Below are 19,766 nucleotides of genomic sequence, written 5' to 3'. Positions count from 1 at the left end.
GCCATGGGTTCGGTGAAGGGTGGGTGGCTGCTACAAGCAATGGGGGTGCCAGATGATTCACCATTGAGAAACCTCGAGCAAATACCTTACCCCGAGCCTCCTTCCCCTCCAGTCCAAAATCCTGCAGATGCCGAGGAAGGAGATACCCCAAGCATGAGGGCACTGGTGGAGGCAATTGACTCTCACGTGGAGTTAGTTGATCTTGAGATTACCAACAACCCTGATGCCCAGCCGCGCAACGCCTAGTCCTCCACTCCAGATCTTGCCTCTCAGCCCACCGAAGATTCCCAAGCCGAGCAAGGTGCTGACACTACTCCCCGCCAACTTGATGATCCTGCCGTTTAAAAGATTTTACTTATCCCTTTGTTTGTTTTTATATTCATTTTGTTTGATTTGCATTTGGTCACCGAGATGTGGTGACAGAACATTTGCCTTATTTTATCTTATGCCTAGCTTATTTAGCTTTTATATTCGTTTTGGTTTATTTGCCTATGGTCACTAGGATGTGGTGACAAAACACTTTGTTTTAAATCTATGGACAATTTATTGATGTTTGCCTCGATGAACGGTTTTTATTAATATATTTGGAGTTGAACTACTTTGGCTACGTTTTTCTTTGCTTAAACGGATTAGGATGCTATTTTGTCCGGCAATCAAGGTTAAAAGGCTTCTGCTTTTAGATTAAATAAAGGCCAGGATTAGGTTTCCACCTGTCTAGTCTTGAGGGCCATACCGGAACAGGTTTATATTCTTAGAAAAAAAATAGACTAGGTTTCCACCTGTCCGATGATAAGGATTGAATCGGGGATAGGCTTCTGTCCTTAGGTAGAATAGAGGCTAGGTCTCCACCTACCTGTTGATAAGGATCAAATCGAGGACAGACTTCTATCCTTAGGTAAAATAGAGGCTAGGTTTCCACCTGCCTGGTGATAAGGATTGAATCGGGGACAGACTTTTGTCCTTAGCGAAAATAGAGATTAGGTTTCCACCTGCTCTATGATAAGGATCGAATCGGGGACAAACTTTTGTCCTTAGGTATAATAGAGACTAATCAACAAACTAATAATGTCAATGCCGAGAATGTGGATACACATGCATGCAGATACATTGTTCACATATTACATTGCATTCAACCTGAGTTACTACATTCCAACGGTCAGTGGTAAAACTTTTTCAAATTGTGTACATTCCATGGCCGGGGAAGTGGTCTTGCATCCAAATCCTCTAGATAGTAAGCTCTTACTCCAACAATGGCAGTAATTCTATACGGCCCCTCCCAGGTTGAAGCTAACTTTCCTACGCTGGTGTCCCTCGTGTTTCCTACTACTTTCCGTAGCACCAAGTCCCCAATGCTAAATTCCTTCCTCTTCACATCCTTGTTATACCACTGGGCAAGCTTCGGTTGATACTTAGATAGTCGTACGGTTGCTAAGTCTCAGCATTCCTCAAACAGGTCCAGCTGCTTCACCATTCTTTGTAGGGACAAACCTTGTAACCCGAGCATTGCATAGGTTCACCTCGACCGGTATGACTGCTTCCGCTCTTTACGTTAGAGAAAATGGAGTTTCTCCCATGGACCTTCTAGGGATTGTATGGTATGCCCACAAAACGTTGGGCAGCTCCTCAGCCCACCTACCTTTGGCGCCCTACAATCTTTTCTTTAATTTGTTTACAATCGCTTTGTTGGTGGCTTCAGCTTGGCCGTTACTTTGCGGATGTGCTAGGGTAAAATACCTATTCTTGATACCGAGATCGCTACAAAACTTGTGAAAGGCTTTACTATCAAACTACAACCCGTTGTCAGATACCAGGGACTCTGGTACTCTAAATCTTGTTACTATATTTCTTCACATAAACTTCTTAACATCTATGTCCTAAATATTAGCCAATGCCTCAACCTCCACCCATTTAGTGAAGTAGTCCATGGCCACTAGAACAAACTTGCGATTGGCCGTAGCTTAAGGGAATGGACCGACATTGTCCAACCCCCACTGCACAAAAGGCCATGGGCTACTGACGGGATTTAGACTTCCTACTGGTTGATGGATCAATGGGGCGTGCTTTTGACACTATTCGCACTTCCACATGTATTCGGCAGCATCCTTCTACATCTATGGCCACCAAAATCCCTAGGTCATTGCTCGGTGTGCCAATGAGCGTCCCTCAACATGACTGCCGCACACCCCCTCATGGAGTTCAGTCAAGAGCTCATTAACTTTATCAGGGCATAAGCATAGAAGATACGACCTCCCAAAAGACCTCCAGTACAGCTTATGGTCTGTTGACAATCAATACCGAGCAGCTACCTTGCGCACCTTGCCTGCTTCTTTTTCATCATCTGGCACTCAATCCTCGGCAAAAAAGTCAATGATTTGGGTCCATCTTGCACGGCTCGAATATTGCTACCATTGAAACACCTACCCTTGCATTAATACTTGGTTCCGCCACCAGCTCCACTCTGATTAACCGAGGTACCTCCTCAGTCAGTGATGACGTTAAAGTGGCTAGAGAGTCTGCATGTGGATTCTGCCCCCAGGCCACTTGAACCACCTTTGCCTTCAAAAAGTGGTTCATAACCTGCCTTACCAACCACATGTACTCCATCATTCGGGGATCCCTATCTTTAAAACTGCCTTACACCTGATTAATCTCCAACTGAGAATCCGAATAAACCTCAACTTCCCGAGCACCCATATCTAGAATAGCCCTTAGTCCGGCAAGCAAGGCTTCATACTCGGCTTCGTTGTTGGAAGCCCTAAAACCCAGCCTAAAAGAATGTTCCAATCTTATCCCTTTCGGGGTAATGATGACAATTCCAGCCCCAGCCCTCATTGCGCTAGATGCGCTGTCCACAAATACCTTCCATGGGTGAACCTCCATATGGCAAACCACCTCCATCTCCCTCCTCTGGGAAAATTTTGCCACAAAATCGGCGAGAACCTGACCCTTCACCGAACTTCTAGGTCTATACCTAATGTGAAAAGAGCCTAGTCGAGTTCCCCACTTAGCTATTCTGCCCGTGAAGTCGGATCTCTTCAACAATGACTGCAAAGGATATTCAATTAATACATAGACAGTATGAGCTTGGAAATAATGGGGCAGTTTCTGTGTAGCATGTACTAGTGCTAATACCAACTTGTCCAGAGGCAAGTACCTCGTCTCGGCATCAACCAAAGTTTTGCTGACATAATAGATTGGCTGTTGCACTCCTTGGTCCCTTAGCAGCACGGCACTTACGGCATGCTCAAACACCGAGAAATACAAGAATAAATCCTCTCCAGGTTTTGGGGCTGTCAACATAAGTGTCATACCAAATATTCCTTCAAATCCTAAAAGGCTTTCTCATACTCTTCGTTCCACTGGAATCCCTTCCACTTTTTTAAAAGTTGGTAAAATGGATGGCTTCGATTAGCAAACTTGGTAATAAACCGATTGAGGGCAGTTAACATTCCGATCAGCATTTGAACCTGCTTTGGATTGCTAGGCCACTTAAGGCACTTTACAGCTTCAATCTAATCGAGGTTGACTTCTATTCCTCGGTTAGTGATCATATACCCTAGGAACTTGCCAGCCCCCACTCCGAAAATACAGTTGTCAGCATTGAGGTGCAACTTATGTCGCCGGAGCACTTTGAACACCTCTTTAAGATCTTCAATATGTTGCACCTCCCGTTTGCTTTTAACCACCATATCGTCAATGTGCACCTCCACCGTACACCCAATCTTATCTCTGAACATTCTCATCATCATCTGTTGATAAGTAGCTCCAACATTCTTTAGCCCAAACGGCATTACGGTATAATAGTAATTAGCATCAGGGAAGATGAATGCTGTCTTCTCTTGATCATCGGCGGCCAGGGCAATTTGATGATAACCCTGGAAAGCGTCTAGAAAGCTCATCCTTGAATGCCTATATGTGGCATCCACCAATTGATCGATCTTTAGCATAAGGAATGGGTCTTTTGGGTATGCTCGGTTCAAATCAGTAAAATCAACACAAACCCTCCATTTGCCATTCTTCTTCTTTACCACCACAGTATTCGCAAGCCACATCAGAAAGAAAACCTCCTTTATTGCCCCTGCCTCCTTCAACCTTTTGACCTCTTGCCTGATGGCTTCAACGAGCTCCTTAGCCGATCTCCTTGGCTTCTACTTCTTAGGAGGGAACAATGGGTCCATATTAAGCTTGTGAACTATGAACTCAAGGTCTACCCCGAGCACCTCATACGGGCTCCATGCAAATACGTCCATGTTCCGTATAAGAAATAGCAGCATCTCTACCCTATCTTCATCCTTCATACTTGCTCCTTTATGGAAACTCCTATCATTGTCTGGCAGTATCCTTAATCTTATTAAGTCCTTGGCACAACTAGCCCCCTTGCCCTCTTGGGGTTCTTGTAATTGCTATAAGGGTACCTCCTCATTTGGTTCCATTTGTTTGATCTCCCAGTTAACAGCGGCCACCAAACACTGCCTGACCACTTTCTGGTTTCCCCTTACTATAGCAATACCTTGCTCGATTTGGAATTTAACCTTCACATGCAGGGTGGATAGGATTGCCTCCCTTGCATGAATCCATGGCCTTCCAAGGGTCACCGTATATGGAGAAAATGAAGCGGCCACTATAAATGTCATCATTACTTCCTTACCTTCCATATTTATGGGAAGCGAAATCTTTCCTTCTAGGACCACCATCTGGCCATCAAACCCTGCTTGGGGCATGTTGTACTTAGAGAGATCCTCATTCTTCAGGTTGAGCCCCTTGAATAGATCGGGGTACATCACTTCAGCACCACTCCCCTGATCTATCAGTACCCTCTTCACTATAAAACCATTTATCTAGGTTGTGACCACCAAAGTATCATCGTGCGGCTGAATCGTTCCTTCTAGATTGTCGTCATTAAAGGCAATGGGCTCCTAAGTGTACTTCAACTTTTTCTTGGGGGATTGTTTGCCCAGGCAACCTTCTACTAGAACCACTACGTGGATGACCTCTATCACTCCCACTGGGGGTGGGAGAGCATTACCCTAAAGTCGAGTAACCCGCCTAGCCTCTTGATTTCTAGGGTCCACCACAAACTCTTTCAAATACCCCACATTTACTAGCTGCTCTAAATGATCTTTTAGCACCTTGCATTGTTCAATGGTATGCCCTTTATCTCTATGGTAAGTACAATACAGGTTCTGATTTCTCCTCGACGGGTCACCCCCCATCTTGTTCAGCCATTGAAAGTATGGCTCGTTCTTGATTTGATCCACGATCCTGTACACCGGCTCCTTGAATGTCACGTTCACTTCCCCTACCTATGTGCCCGGTTCCTGAATTTTCAAATCCTTCCAGGGCCTTGACTGAAAACCCCTTTGCCAAGACTGACTTGTGATCGGAGCCTTGTCTTTGTTATGCTGCCTGTCATCCTCCAATCTTTTATACTCTTCGATACGCCTCATCAACTACCTCATATCCTCGGGAGGCCTCCTTATCAACGTGTCTCGCAATTTGGAGTCCTCGGGCAATCCCAATCGGAAAGTACTTGTTGCGAATTTTTTATTACCCCCACTGATCTCGTTGTACAGCTCTCAGTACCAACTAGTGTAGCTGCGAAGGGTTTCCCCAGTTCCCATTTTCATACATAGCAGCGCGTCCATTAGTTGTGGCACCCAGTTGCAGGTCATAAACTGGACACCTAAGTTTTGTATCAGCTCGGCAAAACTATGAATCGAGTCTTTCCTCAATCCATTGAACCATCTCAAAGCGGTGGGCTTGAGACTCGAAGGAAATACTTTACACATGAGCGCATCGTTATAAGTGTGCAAAGACATCATCTGGATATAATGGCTTACATGCTCCATCGGATCCGTTTTCCCATCATAAGAGTTAAATGGAGGCCGCGTAAATCTACTCAACATAGGAGCTCGTTCAATGTCGATTGAGCAACTCTACGTAATGCTCGGCTTATAGCATCTATAGTGGCATTCCGATGTTGTCGCTCTTCTAGGGAAATTGAGTCCTGATCTGTGTACTCCCATGACCGATCTTGGTGTCAGTGGGAACTGGGTTGATGGGACCCCTCTTTATAGCGACCCCCCACACTAGCTGACCCTTCTTCACGCTCCTCACGATCCCTTCTCTGCCGCCTACCTCTTGCTTCCAACTCCAAATCCCTTACCAACCTACGCAAACGTTCAAGTTCCTCGTCCCTCCTATCAAAACGCTCACGCCCCGATGAGCTTGACATTGTCCGATGTGTTTGAAACGACCCTTCTCCAAGGCTGGACTGCTCTTCGTCCTGCTCATGCTCCCTATCTTCACGCCTCTTCTGCCTTCCCTCCTGCCAAGTGGATCCCCGAGAAGACCTCCCAGAACCACTTTCAGTATAACTCCTTGATTGACCTTCAGACATTTTCCCCACGCGAGTCTCGGCAAAACCACAACTACGTAGGAGATTCCCACAGACGGTGCCAATTGTGCGTACCCAAACTCTGCTTGATGGGCTAGGCTTATAATGGGCTCACAATTTACTTGTATTAGTGGGCTTAGTGTTTCCTACTAAGGGTTGTTTTTGGTGGAGTGACCAGGTGGCATCCTTTGTCCCCCACAAATTCTCTATTTTCCCTTCCTGAGTGACACCCCCACTCTATGTTGCTCTTTCCCCTTGGCTCTCCTTGCTCTCTCTCTCTCTCTCTCTCTCTCTCTCTCTCTCTCTCTCTCTCTCTCTCTCTCTCTCCAATTTTTTTCCAACCCCCTTTCCTTACACAATTATTCTATTTATAGCTTAAGGTTTGTGGGGCTTTCATGATTACATTTTGATCTCACTCATGTGGGTGGGGTCCGATATGATTATTCCTGACATAGAATCTATCTCGTTGGAAATGGTGGTAGTGGCTTTAGAACTAATTTCCGCCTCCAAATGATTACCTGGTAGCAATACTCCCCAAGGCAATACCGAGCCACAAGGGAGGTTCGTTGTTCCGAGCATACACAATCCCGAACAGACAATGAATGGCCGGATATGGGCTTATCAATCACGCACTCCAGACGAATATGGACTCACTATGAGGTTTAGGCCCAGCTCTGATTCTTGAAAATGTTCTTGCCAAGGCCCATTGGGCCCGAGGCCATACCCCGTACAAGAAACACTATGAATAGTGGCTAATCTATGACTTTTAGTATGATTTAAGAAGTAAATGTAATTAGGACAAACTTTTGCTATAATTTTAGTTGTAGCTAATGGTTAAAACTCTATTCAGTATCTTTCTATTAGATGTGAATTTTGATAAATCCATCATTAGATTAAATTTTCTTCTTATATTCTTCATACTTACGGAATTTCTAAAAGATAAAAAAAATTAATAGTTATGTCATCAACCAAATATTTAAATTTTAAGTTTTTGTAATCTAAAATTATACATTAAAAATATTGTTATAGATCAAATAGTAAATAACATTCGATTGATATAGAATTTGACATGCGTGTTAAAAAAATAAATAAAATATAATCTAAAAGTTAGAATTCAAAATGTGTATTTATTTATTAATATTTTTAGTAACAGTTGTAATCATTAACTACAACCTAATTTGTAGCGAAATTTCGTCCATGTAATATATATATATATATATAATATGGATAAAACATATATATGCTATATATGGTCAAAAAGGTTGAGCCACTTGCGAAAAGTATAGATTCGGAGGCGCCGGACCACAAAACAGAAGATTTTCTGAGAATCTACACATTAAAAAGCCATGATGAAGGATAGAGAATGTCCACTTCAGTGGGCCTTCGCCCGTGTTCGATCCATGTGATCATGCCCGTTAACCCATTAGCACCATATCACTTCACGGTTGCAGTCAACTTGCTCCTGCACCAGTGACAGCAACAGAGGCCTTTCACACCCTTCTCGTGGGGACAAGTGTCCATTTCTAGTGGGGGCCTTCTTCTGGTTACTGTCTGTCTGTCCTACCCAAATTGTCAAAATAATAATAAGTGAAAACAAAACCAATTGGACTTTGTCTTTAATGACAAACCCTTATTTTATTTTATTTTATTTATTTATTTATTTTTATGGGATGAAGAATTACTTGAGTTTAATGACAAACGTTAAATATGATTAAGGTGTTCAACAAATCTATACATAAAAAGTACGAATGCGCTAAAACTACAGTAAAAAGAGCTATAGTAATTTGGTTTGTTCAACATTTTGAACTGTTTCGTTGCTGTTTTTTTTTTCTTCGGATAATTCCTTTTTTTTATTTATTTATTTATTTATTATTATTATTATATAGAGCTGTTAGTTAATACAATAAACTATTACAATATTTTTATAATTATTGAAGTATTAATTCTTAAAAGGTCAAAATAAAATATCATACTAAAACTAACCACAACTATAAATAAAAAAAGAAGTGCTACATCCACAACATTTTTCACAACACTTTCATAACAAAAGTGTGAATGTGTAAAGGTATAGTAGTAGCAACATTTATTTATTTTTGGTTAGTTCAATTTACACTGTTCACTTGCCTTCTTTTTCTTTTTGGTAATATTGTCTTGTCAACTCTTTTTTTATTTTTTATTTTATATAGATTTGTTAGTTAACACAATAAATTGTCACAATATTTTCACAATTGTTGAAGTATTACTTCCTTATAGATCAAAATAAAATATCATACTGGAACTAATCACGACTAAAAATAAAGGTATTGTGAAAAAAGAAGTGCTACATCCACAATATTTTTCACAACACTTTCATAACAAATCATAGGTGGTAAATTGTTATTGGTTCTAATTTAAACTTACCAATGAAATTACTTTTTTACCCACTAATAACAACTTATAAGAACCAACTATTTATGATTTGTTGTGAAAAAGTTGTAAACGTAATATTTTTCTTGTGAAAATATTAAGACATCTTCTTGTCGTTATAATATATTCACAATTACTGAAGTATCAAATTTTTAAGACATCTTCATGAAAATATCAATTTTTTACAAGTCAAAATAAAATATAACAAAATTATAAAGGTATTTTTTTTAAATGTTGTACCATTCTATTGAGCCAAAATTCACTGTTTCATATACAGTTTTATTAGGTTGACTTTTTGTATTTTTTTTTTATTGTATTTTATCTTTACGCATCATTTTAAGTAAAAGCAGGTAGTTTTACACACACAAAAAATAGAAAACTTAGGATAAAAACACTTTTCATCATTTATGTTTAGGATAGTTCACAAAACCTCCTTAAATTTAAAAATCAAGCAAATTTTCTCTTAATATTTTTGAAAATAGCAAATATGTCATGTTGTTATTCTCTTTAGTTAATCCTTAATGAAAGTTTATGATTTTTAAAATATTATATTGTATAATGTCTAAAATACCCCCACTAAATTTTAACATCTCAAAAAATTTATTCACGTACTTTGAGTTTTAGATGGTGGTATAAGGTGTTTTATTTATTACGTAGATCATTGATTTTTTAGGTTTAAATATTTGTAACTCATAATTTATCTAATGGAAAATTCGATAACACGTCTTTTGTTATCTTTTTTTTTTTTTTTTTTTTAAATTTATTTTCTTACCTAAAATGGGTGTCATTAAAAACTAAGTAAACTAAACATTGCTCCTAGACTCATGCAGAATGATAAAGAAGAAAGTATGAATACAAAATTTCAATTGTGTATGGTTGAAGAAATTTGATGAAGAGTTTCAATTGTAGCATATGACATCATTCATTATGAAAATTTAAATACTGTGACATGTCTTAGCAAAAATTAGTTGCTTATTGTTGAAAAATGATAACATTCGTAAACATTTTAAAAAGTTTTTAGTAAGTGGATATTGTCTTTAGCAAATAAGTACTATGAAACTATTATAGTAAAATAGATATTTATATGTTAAATAACTACTGTAACTTTGTGTGAGACAAAAATTCTTATTCGAATGAGATTAACTTTGTATGACATATATTTTTTATGTATATAGTTTCATACTTCTTCAAATAGAAATTTTATCTTACTTTTCTCACTGAAGAGGTAGCGTGCCACCCTAACTAGTCTCAAGTAAAAAGTGAAAGAGAGAAATAGACTCAAATAGTAAATACAATTCAACTGGCAGTTTATATTTATTTATTAAGACAAAACATGGGAGAAAGCAACGTTATCATGCCATCACTTTTGATCAAATTTATAGATCATTCGAAGAGGTAGTTTAGAGCCACAAACTTTTTCACAATTTTGTCACAATTTTACTACGCGATGACTCGTGAATGGTGAAATCATAGACCCATATGGATCCACAATCTTATTTTCACCACTCATAAGTCGCCACATAGCAAAATTGTGACAGAATTGTGAAAAGATTTGTGACGCTAGACTTATTTCATTCAGAAATAGAATTACTATTGTACACTGCCAAAAAAAAAAAAAAAGTTATTTTGAAAAATCGATATTTTGAATTTCTTTTTTTTACTGGGATATTTTGCATTTAATACTAAGTGTCTTGTAACAAAAATATTACTGAAGATACGTTGAATTATAATTACAACTATTTACCCTTAAGATGTTAATGTTAATGTTAATTATAATACTTAATAAAAAGACGTTGAATTATAAAATAAAAAAACTACAACTATTTTTAAAATACATATATTATAGATTAATAAATTTACTTACTGTCTTACTTTTATTTTTGATGGGGTCTTACTTTTATTTTGATACGTAGACCAACTGTCTTACTTTCATTTTTGATGGGGTCTTACTTTTATTTTGATACGTAGACCGATAAGATTTTTCTTTTAAGGACCCATTACTCCATAATATATACTTTTATTCATATTATTACATTCCTCATTGATAAGATTGTTAAACCTCTAAGGACACATTTTTTTCCCCACAATTTTTTCACAACTTGTAGAAGTGGTAAAAAAAAAAAAAAAGGTGATTACCTCATATAAAAGTGATTATTCACCATTTATAATTAACCACCTCAACAAGTTGTCAAAAAAGTTGCAGCAAAATTTTATTCCTAGATTTATTTTTTTTCCTTTCCACTCCTTTACTCCACCCATCCCTTTTATCTAACGGCTTTCTTTTTATATTTTAAGTGTTTACCTTAGGATGTGCTTGAAAGTTCTTAAATAATCCAATATCTTGTTTGAATGTTTATAAGAAAATTAATATCTTGCGTTTTAGAGTTCATAAAATAATGAAAAAGGAATTAAAATAAAAGAATGAAAATTATTAACAGGTTTGTTTATACATTGTTTGCATGTTTATAAGAAAATTATTGTTTGGAAGTATTTAACACAATTTTTTATTATAGCAGTATTACAATTTTACTTTTTTTTTTTTCCTAAAAAGTTAAAAAGTTTATTTATTTATTTTTAAATGAGCATAAAATGACCCGTTTGGTACATGTATTTAAATAACAGTTTTTAATTTTTTTGAAAATACGTATGGGTGAAAAAGTGTATAAAAATACGTGTAATGTTGTTTAAAAACTGAAAACCTGTGTTACCAAACGGGCCAATTTCACAAAAATGGGGCTTTGAGGGAAATGTAATGGTACATGTTCAATTTCCTCCAAATGGCATCATCCATTTTATTTTCTTAAAGGGTAAGGGTTAGCTTCCGTGTGCTGGAGTTGATACAATGCAGACATGTAGTAAAAATCAGACATGTCTGTATTGTGTCAACTCCAGTGCATTGAAGACCTGTGTCCTTCCTTAAACTAAGAGTTCTGAGTTCATAGGGCAATATAATGAAATTAAATGGAATTTATAACTTATAAAAATAAAATAAAATAATGAAATAAAAAGGAATAATGTATTCTTTCTTAATGTGTTTAGAAGTTTATAAATAAAAGAAAGGAAAAAGAATAAATATATCTTGTTACCATTACTCTCATTTTATTTTATTTATGTTTTAAAGGAAAGAGTAAAAAACTTAATTTAGATGAATTAACGAGTAGGAATCATTTCATTCACTTGTAAGAAAAATGCATACAAAACCCCTAAATAGAAGAATATTAAAAAAATTTCTTAAAATCTGTTCCAATTAAAAAATGAAAATCGTTTACGAAAGTTGTATTATTGTTTTCCTCATTAAGATTAGGTCCAAGATTTTCAAAACTACATTCTTATAAAATTAAGAGGATTTTTTTTTTTTTTTTTTTTTGAGGAGGCGATTACCTTTTGTTTTGTTTTTGTTTTTTTTTTTTTTTTTTGAAGCAAAAAATTGCCTATGAGAATGGTTTTCATTTCTTTGGCCGAAGCTATAACAGCAGTTTGAATATCAATGCAAATGCAAATTTGGGATGAAGAATGGGGCTTACAATTTATCCCCAAGGAAAGAATAGGTACACTTTTTTTTCCCTTCCATAATTATGAGAATAATTCATCTGAAAAATGATTGTGAACATTTGGAAATATTTTCCTCTCTATGGTCATATTTTAAGAACCATAGGAAAGAGCTATAAAGAAAAGGCACGAGTTATCTACTTATCCACATACCATAACAGGGGAGTGCGTGGGCAAACCCTGTTCTCAGAAGTCACAACTAGTTTAATCATTAAAGGCCTAGCTAAAAATAAAAAGGGTGGGAGGGCTCGGCCCCACACATTATTATTCGTTATTTTCCCAAAAAGCCCTTTGATTTAATTACTCAGGCAAAAGCTGGCACATTAGACGGCCAGATCTTGTCGAACTTAATAGGGCCACTTGACAGTGACCTCCCGTCTCAGAATGAGGCCCCCACTAGGCTGTAGCACAAAGGAAAGCAGACCCTGATGATGTGGGTCCCATTGTCAAACAGATGACAACTGCAGTCGAGCGCTGGGCCCGAAAACGACCCAACATTCCTGCATGTACCCCTGGGCCCAATTGCAATTGCGTTGGGGTCAACTATCAGTGGTTATAAATTTCTAATCAGAGTGGGGACCAGTGCAACAAATAGAGTGAGGGGCCCATGGGTTTTCAAACTTTCAAGTGGGACCAACATTATAATTATAAGCATCTTTTGATTGTACAAATATGGGAACGTTGTTGTGAAACTGCCTATAGTATGTCGAGCCTGGCAGACTGTCGGGTAGAGGACACTTTAGGTGTGAGATAAGGCGGGTCCATGTTTATTTGGTACCTAAACTAAAAAGTCATTGTACTAGTCTAGTAGGTTTGGTAACTCGTCAGAAAAGCCCATCACAAATCTAGGAACTAATCAAGCCCATCACAACTCCATTTCTGGCACCAAATCAGACATCTCTGCCCAACCCAAATAAACCCATACCTTGGGCTTCATGAGGTTTGATAGTTAGCAATGGGCTAAAAATGCTTTACTAAATGCAAGCACCAAGTTGAGGGAGCATGGGAATGGCCAGCTTTCAGGAAAGAGTACTCTCCTTTCATAAGGCTGCCATAACTTACATGTCAATATTGATGCTCTGGTTATGTTCATTTTTGGCTTTACCATATACTTAATATTAGGTTACATGGACTACTTTCCCACTTGGTGGTTACTTGCAGTGAGAGAAGCAAGAGATGAATGAATACTAAAGTTTCAATTTCCTGTCCAGGGACCAGATGTGCTATCGCCTATCAGATAAATAAGACATCCTTTTAAAGTTATTCAATCAAGTATGAGGGGCAACTTATAGAAAAAACACACATCTAATAAAGACTGATTAGCTAAATACACCTGATGATGGATGTCACATGGAAATGCCTTTGAGAATCTCTTCCTGCACAGTAAAATCTCCTTCCAGAAATACAATAAATATTGGTCTACAAGTATTCCCCAAATCAAAATTAAAAGGAGCACTCATGATATCAAAAAACCGTTACCCAATGTCAGGAGGGATTGATTGTATTAATCCTAACTAGTGATTCCTAAACATCTAAACAAGTGAGCTAAATTTCATCCTTTCAAATAGACCAAATTTATAAGCCAAACTTACAATGAGTTGCCAACATACTACTGCAGCAGTGCACATTCAAAACAAATGTGTGGCATCATCCGCATCACTTAAAAACTCGAAAACAGATAATGCAAGCCTGCAGGTTAAAATTAACTATGAGAGAGAGAGAGAGAGAGAATAGTGGAATATTCAAGAGCCCAAAAGTTTAAGACACCATAACTGTCTAATTTATTTCATAAATGAGAAATTGCAGATGATAAAGAAATGAAAAGCAGTCCGTTATTCCAACTTCACATGGCCCCAAAGTTGGTAGCATTCTGTGCCCACCAGTGACATAGTAAACTGGTGGTATACAAGGATATTTCAACCCTTTTGAAGTGCCTATGATTTCTAGTTTAAAACTGAAGCTGATGGATTACTAGGTAACCCTCATGTTTAATCAGGCTTATTCCCTGCTACTAATTGGAAGTGGTGAGTGTCAGGTTTTGCCAAACTGAGATGAAGCAAATAAGTGAGGTTTTCAAATGTATTTGTGTGTTGTCAATGTTACCATTCAATAACATTATAACAGAGGTGTTTTTTCACAAATCCACCGTTCTATGATAGTCTCCTTATACACTTCATGCTTGTAAAATAGCAAGATGATCAAAGATCAATAGTTATCTCATCTAAACAATGTTAAAATTTCAAGTTCTAAAATTATATACATAAACATTATGGATTAAATAGTAAATAACACCAATTAATAATAAATTTGATGTGTGTTAATAACAAAGAGAACATGTAATCCAACGAAAGATTTTTAAAATAATAATCCAATAATATATTGTTAAGTGGTATAACATTGGAAAAAGGTGTAAGATGAAGGAAAATGTAAATAAAATAAGGGGAGTAACTTTGATCTTGATTTCTTTTTGAATGTAAGTAATACATGCATCCTGATGGGCTTACTCTTACAAGGGAAGGAGGCAACATTCGGGATAAAGCTCATTGACAATCTTTAAAAATTTTAATATGCCATAACTTTATTAATTATTATCCATGATCCTAAGGTTTGTTTGGTAAGGTGGAAATGAGAGAGGATGGAAGAGGGAGGAGAAAGAAAGAAGAAGAGATTAGACTTTCTCCACCATTTGGAAGAGTGGTAAAAGGGGTGGATGGAAAGGAGGGTGGGCTACTATTATTAACCTAGGCCTGCCAACCTCCATCCACCCAAAGATGGGCGTTACTTTGAGATGAACATGGCCAAGGATTAGGGATGGATACAAGTACCATTTTTCCCCTAAGGCTTAATTTTTTTTCTTATCAGTTTTAGGAACTTTTTTTGATAGTTATTTTTTTACACCTTTTAAGTATACAAATTTCATATGTAACAAGAATATGATAGGAATGATCTTAATATAATTGAAATGATTTGAAAAAAAAATAGACATTTTTAAATTTAAAAAAATTATTGATTTCTTAAATATAATTTTCACCAAAATACAACATTAGAATTTTAAATGACTAAAGAAAATATTAGAAATATTTTACATGCATAACACATATAACCATATATATATATATATATATATACCCCATGTAGATATTGAGGAATACTTAGGCTTAGAGGGTGGTCCCCCTTTCTCGCATAAAATCAATCAGAATTTGAACACGCCATTCTTGAATGAGGTTTGATACCTGAGAGTCTAATTAGGGTTAGGTGATTTAAAAGATAGGATCTTGAAGGAATTTGGTGATTGTTTGGTGTTAAAAAAAGAGTTAAAGACAAAACAAAGAAAGATAAATCCCAAGCAATTACATCTAGGTTCCTAACACAATCACACTTAAGAGGAAGAAGGCAATCACCCCTTCAAAGCTTAATAAGTTGCTAGAGATATTTTATGTACTAAGCACAAAACACACCTGCCAGTGATTATGGCAAAGATCACTAAGTAGAAACAAAGCTTGATTAACCGAAACTTCTTCTCAGCATTAAGAAATCTGAACGCCTCAGTGACATCAAAAAGATGCTGCCGTTTCAAAAACCTGAATCATTGCACTAGACTGGTTATGACAATTCCAGTTAAATTAAACTATATAGATAAACATGTGTGTGTGTCCAACCATCAGCAGTTTTATAGTGGTTCCAGAAAAATCATTGAATGTCTTCACTTCTCTTTTTCCCTTTTTATTGACAAGTTGCACAAACTCCCAGTTCTCTTGAAACCACAACTATATCTATATGGTGCTATTTGAGCTAAAGCTATTGGCTCCCACTTTTTTTAGTTTTCTCTTGACCAATTATTTCTTGGGGAAACCAGAACCGTTGCATTTTAATTCTGGTAATGACATTACAGTACAAACCAATGGTTTATTCATCAAAATCCTTTTTAGACTAGTGCACCATTTTCCAATGGCATCATAGTTCCCATGGTCAACAGCACTTAAAAATAAAAAATAAAATAATTTGCAATGCCTTTTGTCACAATTTAAAACTAAAAGTGTTCGATCTAATCAATTGGTTTTCTAATTTCCAATCACTTCAATAAAATAATTTCTTAACAATAATATCAAACCAATCTAAAAATAGCAGTAATTATGAAATCCCTCAATTTATCTTAGAATAGTAAAATATAATTCTTCTCATGGAACAAATGCCCTGAATCAATCAATGAAGTTAACTTTTCAAAACATCAGAAAGTGATAAGTTTTTCTTCACTAATACAAAAAAAGTTTAATCATTAATAACTTAACAGGATTCAAATTTCTGCAGGCCTTAGTTTTTTATGGTAGTTATCATATAGCTATGTTTGAAAACAACTCAACATGCATGCAATCAGTGGTTCAATAATCTCAAAAGCTCAAAAATGCCATCAGGTTAAACTAAAATGGGTGACCAGAAGAACACAAAATATCCAGATAGCCATATCATGGAATTCTCTACAATTTTGGCATATCCCAATAACAACAAACAAAGAACTATGTATTTTTTATTATTTATTGTTTTTGAAAAATAGAAGTCCCTGCTTCAACCAAAATTTCCTGATCTTGGATGAGGATAGACTGATGTGGCAAAAGAGAAAAAGGTGGGGGTGGGGATTCAGGCTACAAGAGTATAATTGTTCTGATCTTTCATTCAAAATAGAAAAACAGATTAGACCAATGTGAAGAAAACACCAAAGCTAACAAGCCAACTAAAACAACAAAAGTGCAGAAAGTCCTCATCCATTAATCGTTTCCATGAATTACATAAATTGGTAAATGCAATACTTACATCAGAAATTCTAAGTTGAATCTAAATAACAGTTTTAAAGCCTTTATTTATTCCATCTAAAGAGAAGTTGGTCAATGCATTTCAACTACATTCTCAAAGGCAAAATGTTGCAAGGATCTTAGTGAAAACTAAGTTTTGATATTTACTTTATGCAAACTCCTTTTAAACTCCATGACTTGCTTTTACTATCTTATCTCCTTACACGGTACCAAGCTCCTCAGGCAACAGGTCTATGGTGAGTTACTACTTCATTATGTCAAAATTAACTACAGACTTCCTTCTCATTGTCTTAACCTAAACCAAGCCTGCTAATGCCATGTGTTATAACCTTTGGCTCAATTAATATTAAAGTTGATCTTTTTGCAGAGAAATAAGTGAAGAAAGAACACCAACTGCATTAAATGCATCGTACAGTATAACATGGTACTTAAAATATTGTTCACAAATTATACTTACAGCATCACATGATAGCAAGTAACAGGAACTGTTATCAGAAACATGAACCAATGCCAAGTCAAAAGGAAGCTGGCACAGAATACTCCTTGGACAATGAACTCAGGGAGAACGATGCGATTAATGCTAGTTGCTGAGTCGTAAATGTTTATGTAGTCAGCCTCCAAGTCCGTCAAGATCACAATCTACCAAAATATTATTCAGAGATATCAGGAATATCCAATTTTAGCATCAACCAAAAAAAAATCTACCAAAATATCATTCAGAGAATGTGACATCATCATAACAACTAACTAATTCCTAAGCACACGAGTAAACAAATTTTTCACATGCTAAAATAATCAAAAGCTAAGCTAATTCAGCACTTATCCCACGTGTCTAAATCAATCATAACTAACTTACTCATTCACACGCCTTGCCCTTGTGGAATACCTTGATTCGAGCACGTCATCAAGGCACACTTGGCCACATCATCATGCTTTTCTTGAAATGAAAATGCTTGCTTAAAAAGTATCGCATAAAAAACAAATAAAAATGTCCTTTATATTCCTTACAGCACGAAATACAGTTCTTCCTCGACATGTTTTGAACAGTCCATAGCATATACGGAGCCACACCAAATTCTAGAGCCAAAAACATGATCAATGAATATGCATTACGTATTTGATGAATGTTTCATTAATTTATAACTATAAGGACTAAGGCAAGAGATCAAGGTCGTTTTGTCAACTTAATCAGGTATAAACTACAGTTAGATAAACTAAAAACAGTTATAGTAAAAGCAATAACAGTTACGAATTTCTTGATGAAAAAGAAATCAAAATGGCACTTTTCGAGCAAAGGCGATAAAATCAATATAAAAATATTAATAATGACACATGTTCAAGAGCGTGTGTGCGTGGATGCAATCTAGGTATAATTGAACACAAATGGTTAAAGAAATCACCAAAATCGGCATCAATTCAATGCGCCATTATTGTTTGGTTGCTGAGAAAGTGAAAAAAAAAAAACTATATCTCTAAATCTCTAAATCGTGTTTATTAACGTACATTTATTTAATTAAGTAAACGAAACTTAATAGATTAAACAAACACAGAAGCAGCATTTAAGAAAAATTTTCCATAACAGATCACGAAAGCCCGAACAAGAAAATAGGGGTTTAGAAGAAAAGGAATTATGGGGGTTTAAAATTAAGAGAGAAAATAGAACCTGATAAAAGGTGGAAGCCATGAGAGCTAAGTTGATGAGAAAAGCGATGATCCAAAAGAAGAGGTCCATCGACATGATGTTGTTGTTCAATTCGAAATGACGAAATGGAATGGGTCTGTGTCACTGTGTGTGTGTGTGGGTTTTTAAAGCTAACGGGTTTTGCCTCTCTTCCCCGCTCTCATGGATTTTGGTTTATTAAACTCATTGCTCAATTCAACTGACTGGGGTTTACAATCTCTATTTTTCTTTTTTTCTTTTTTTTTTTTGATGGGATACAATCTCTATTTTAGAAACTTTACTAACTCTACCTCGTGACAGAGACAAACATCTCTCATGTAGAACACTTTCATAAGATATAAAAAATTAAATTAAATGAAAAATACTGTAATTTATATCATCTATAGTACTATTTAAAGGGCTCTCTTGTTTGGATTTCTTACTTTTTTTTTGTTTAAAATTACTCTTACACTCCTATGTTTATGTAGAGACAATTAAAGGACAATCTGATAAAAATACAATTCTAATTTCCATTAAAATATTGCCTAAAAAATAAGGTCATTCTCCTATTGATTTTCAAATTACTTTATTTACTTTTAAATTAAATTCTCAAAATAAAAAATTAAATTTAAATATAAAAAATATAGATAATTTTTGTTTTTGCAATAAAATAGGACCAATAAGCCAAAAGTTTTCAGTAAACATAAAAAAAAACAAAAAAAAAACCCTCATTGCACACACAAAGTGCGTGTGATGTGGCTAGTATTATATAATAAAAGTCGTAATAGTGCTAAGTGGCTTCACCAAATTGTAGAATTTTTTTTTTTAAAGATTTTTAGATTTAAAAGAAATATATAATTTTTTTTCTCCTATAATTTCTAAGCTGATAAAAATCTTAATTTGATTACAATCCAAATTCTTCATCTAATCATTTTCTAATTATAAT

General features: G+C 36.0%; 1 protein-coding gene across 1 annotated transcript; it reads right to left on the bottom strand.

Moving 5' to 3' along the window:
- Positions 1-13,729: 13,729 nt before the first annotated feature.
- LOC126692972 (protein cornichon homolog 1) lies at positions 13,730-19,138 on the bottom strand. Its single transcript, XM_050388802.1, has 4 exons — positions 18,824-19,138; positions 17,618-17,799; positions 15,811-15,933; positions 13,730-14,041 (listed from the first exon to the last, which is right to left on the bottom strand). The coding sequence occupies exons 1-4, from the start codon at positions 18,896-18,898 to the stop codon at positions 13,981-13,983; spliced, it is 441 nt and encodes a 146-aa protein (XP_050244759.1). The 5' UTR covers positions 18,899-19,138; the 3' UTR covers positions 13,730-13,980.
- Positions 19,139-19,766: the final 628 nt, after the last annotated feature.

Source organism: Quercus robur, chromosome 7 (assembly GCF_932294415.1).
Source record: "Quercus robur chromosome 7, dhQueRobu3.1, whole genome shotgun sequence".
Taxonomy (NCBI): Eukaryota; Viridiplantae; Streptophyta; class Magnoliopsida; order Fagales; family Fagaceae; genus Quercus; species Quercus robur.
The sequence above is the reverse complement of the archived record's forward strand: the minus strand, read 5'-3'. Positions and strand labels throughout refer to the sequence as shown.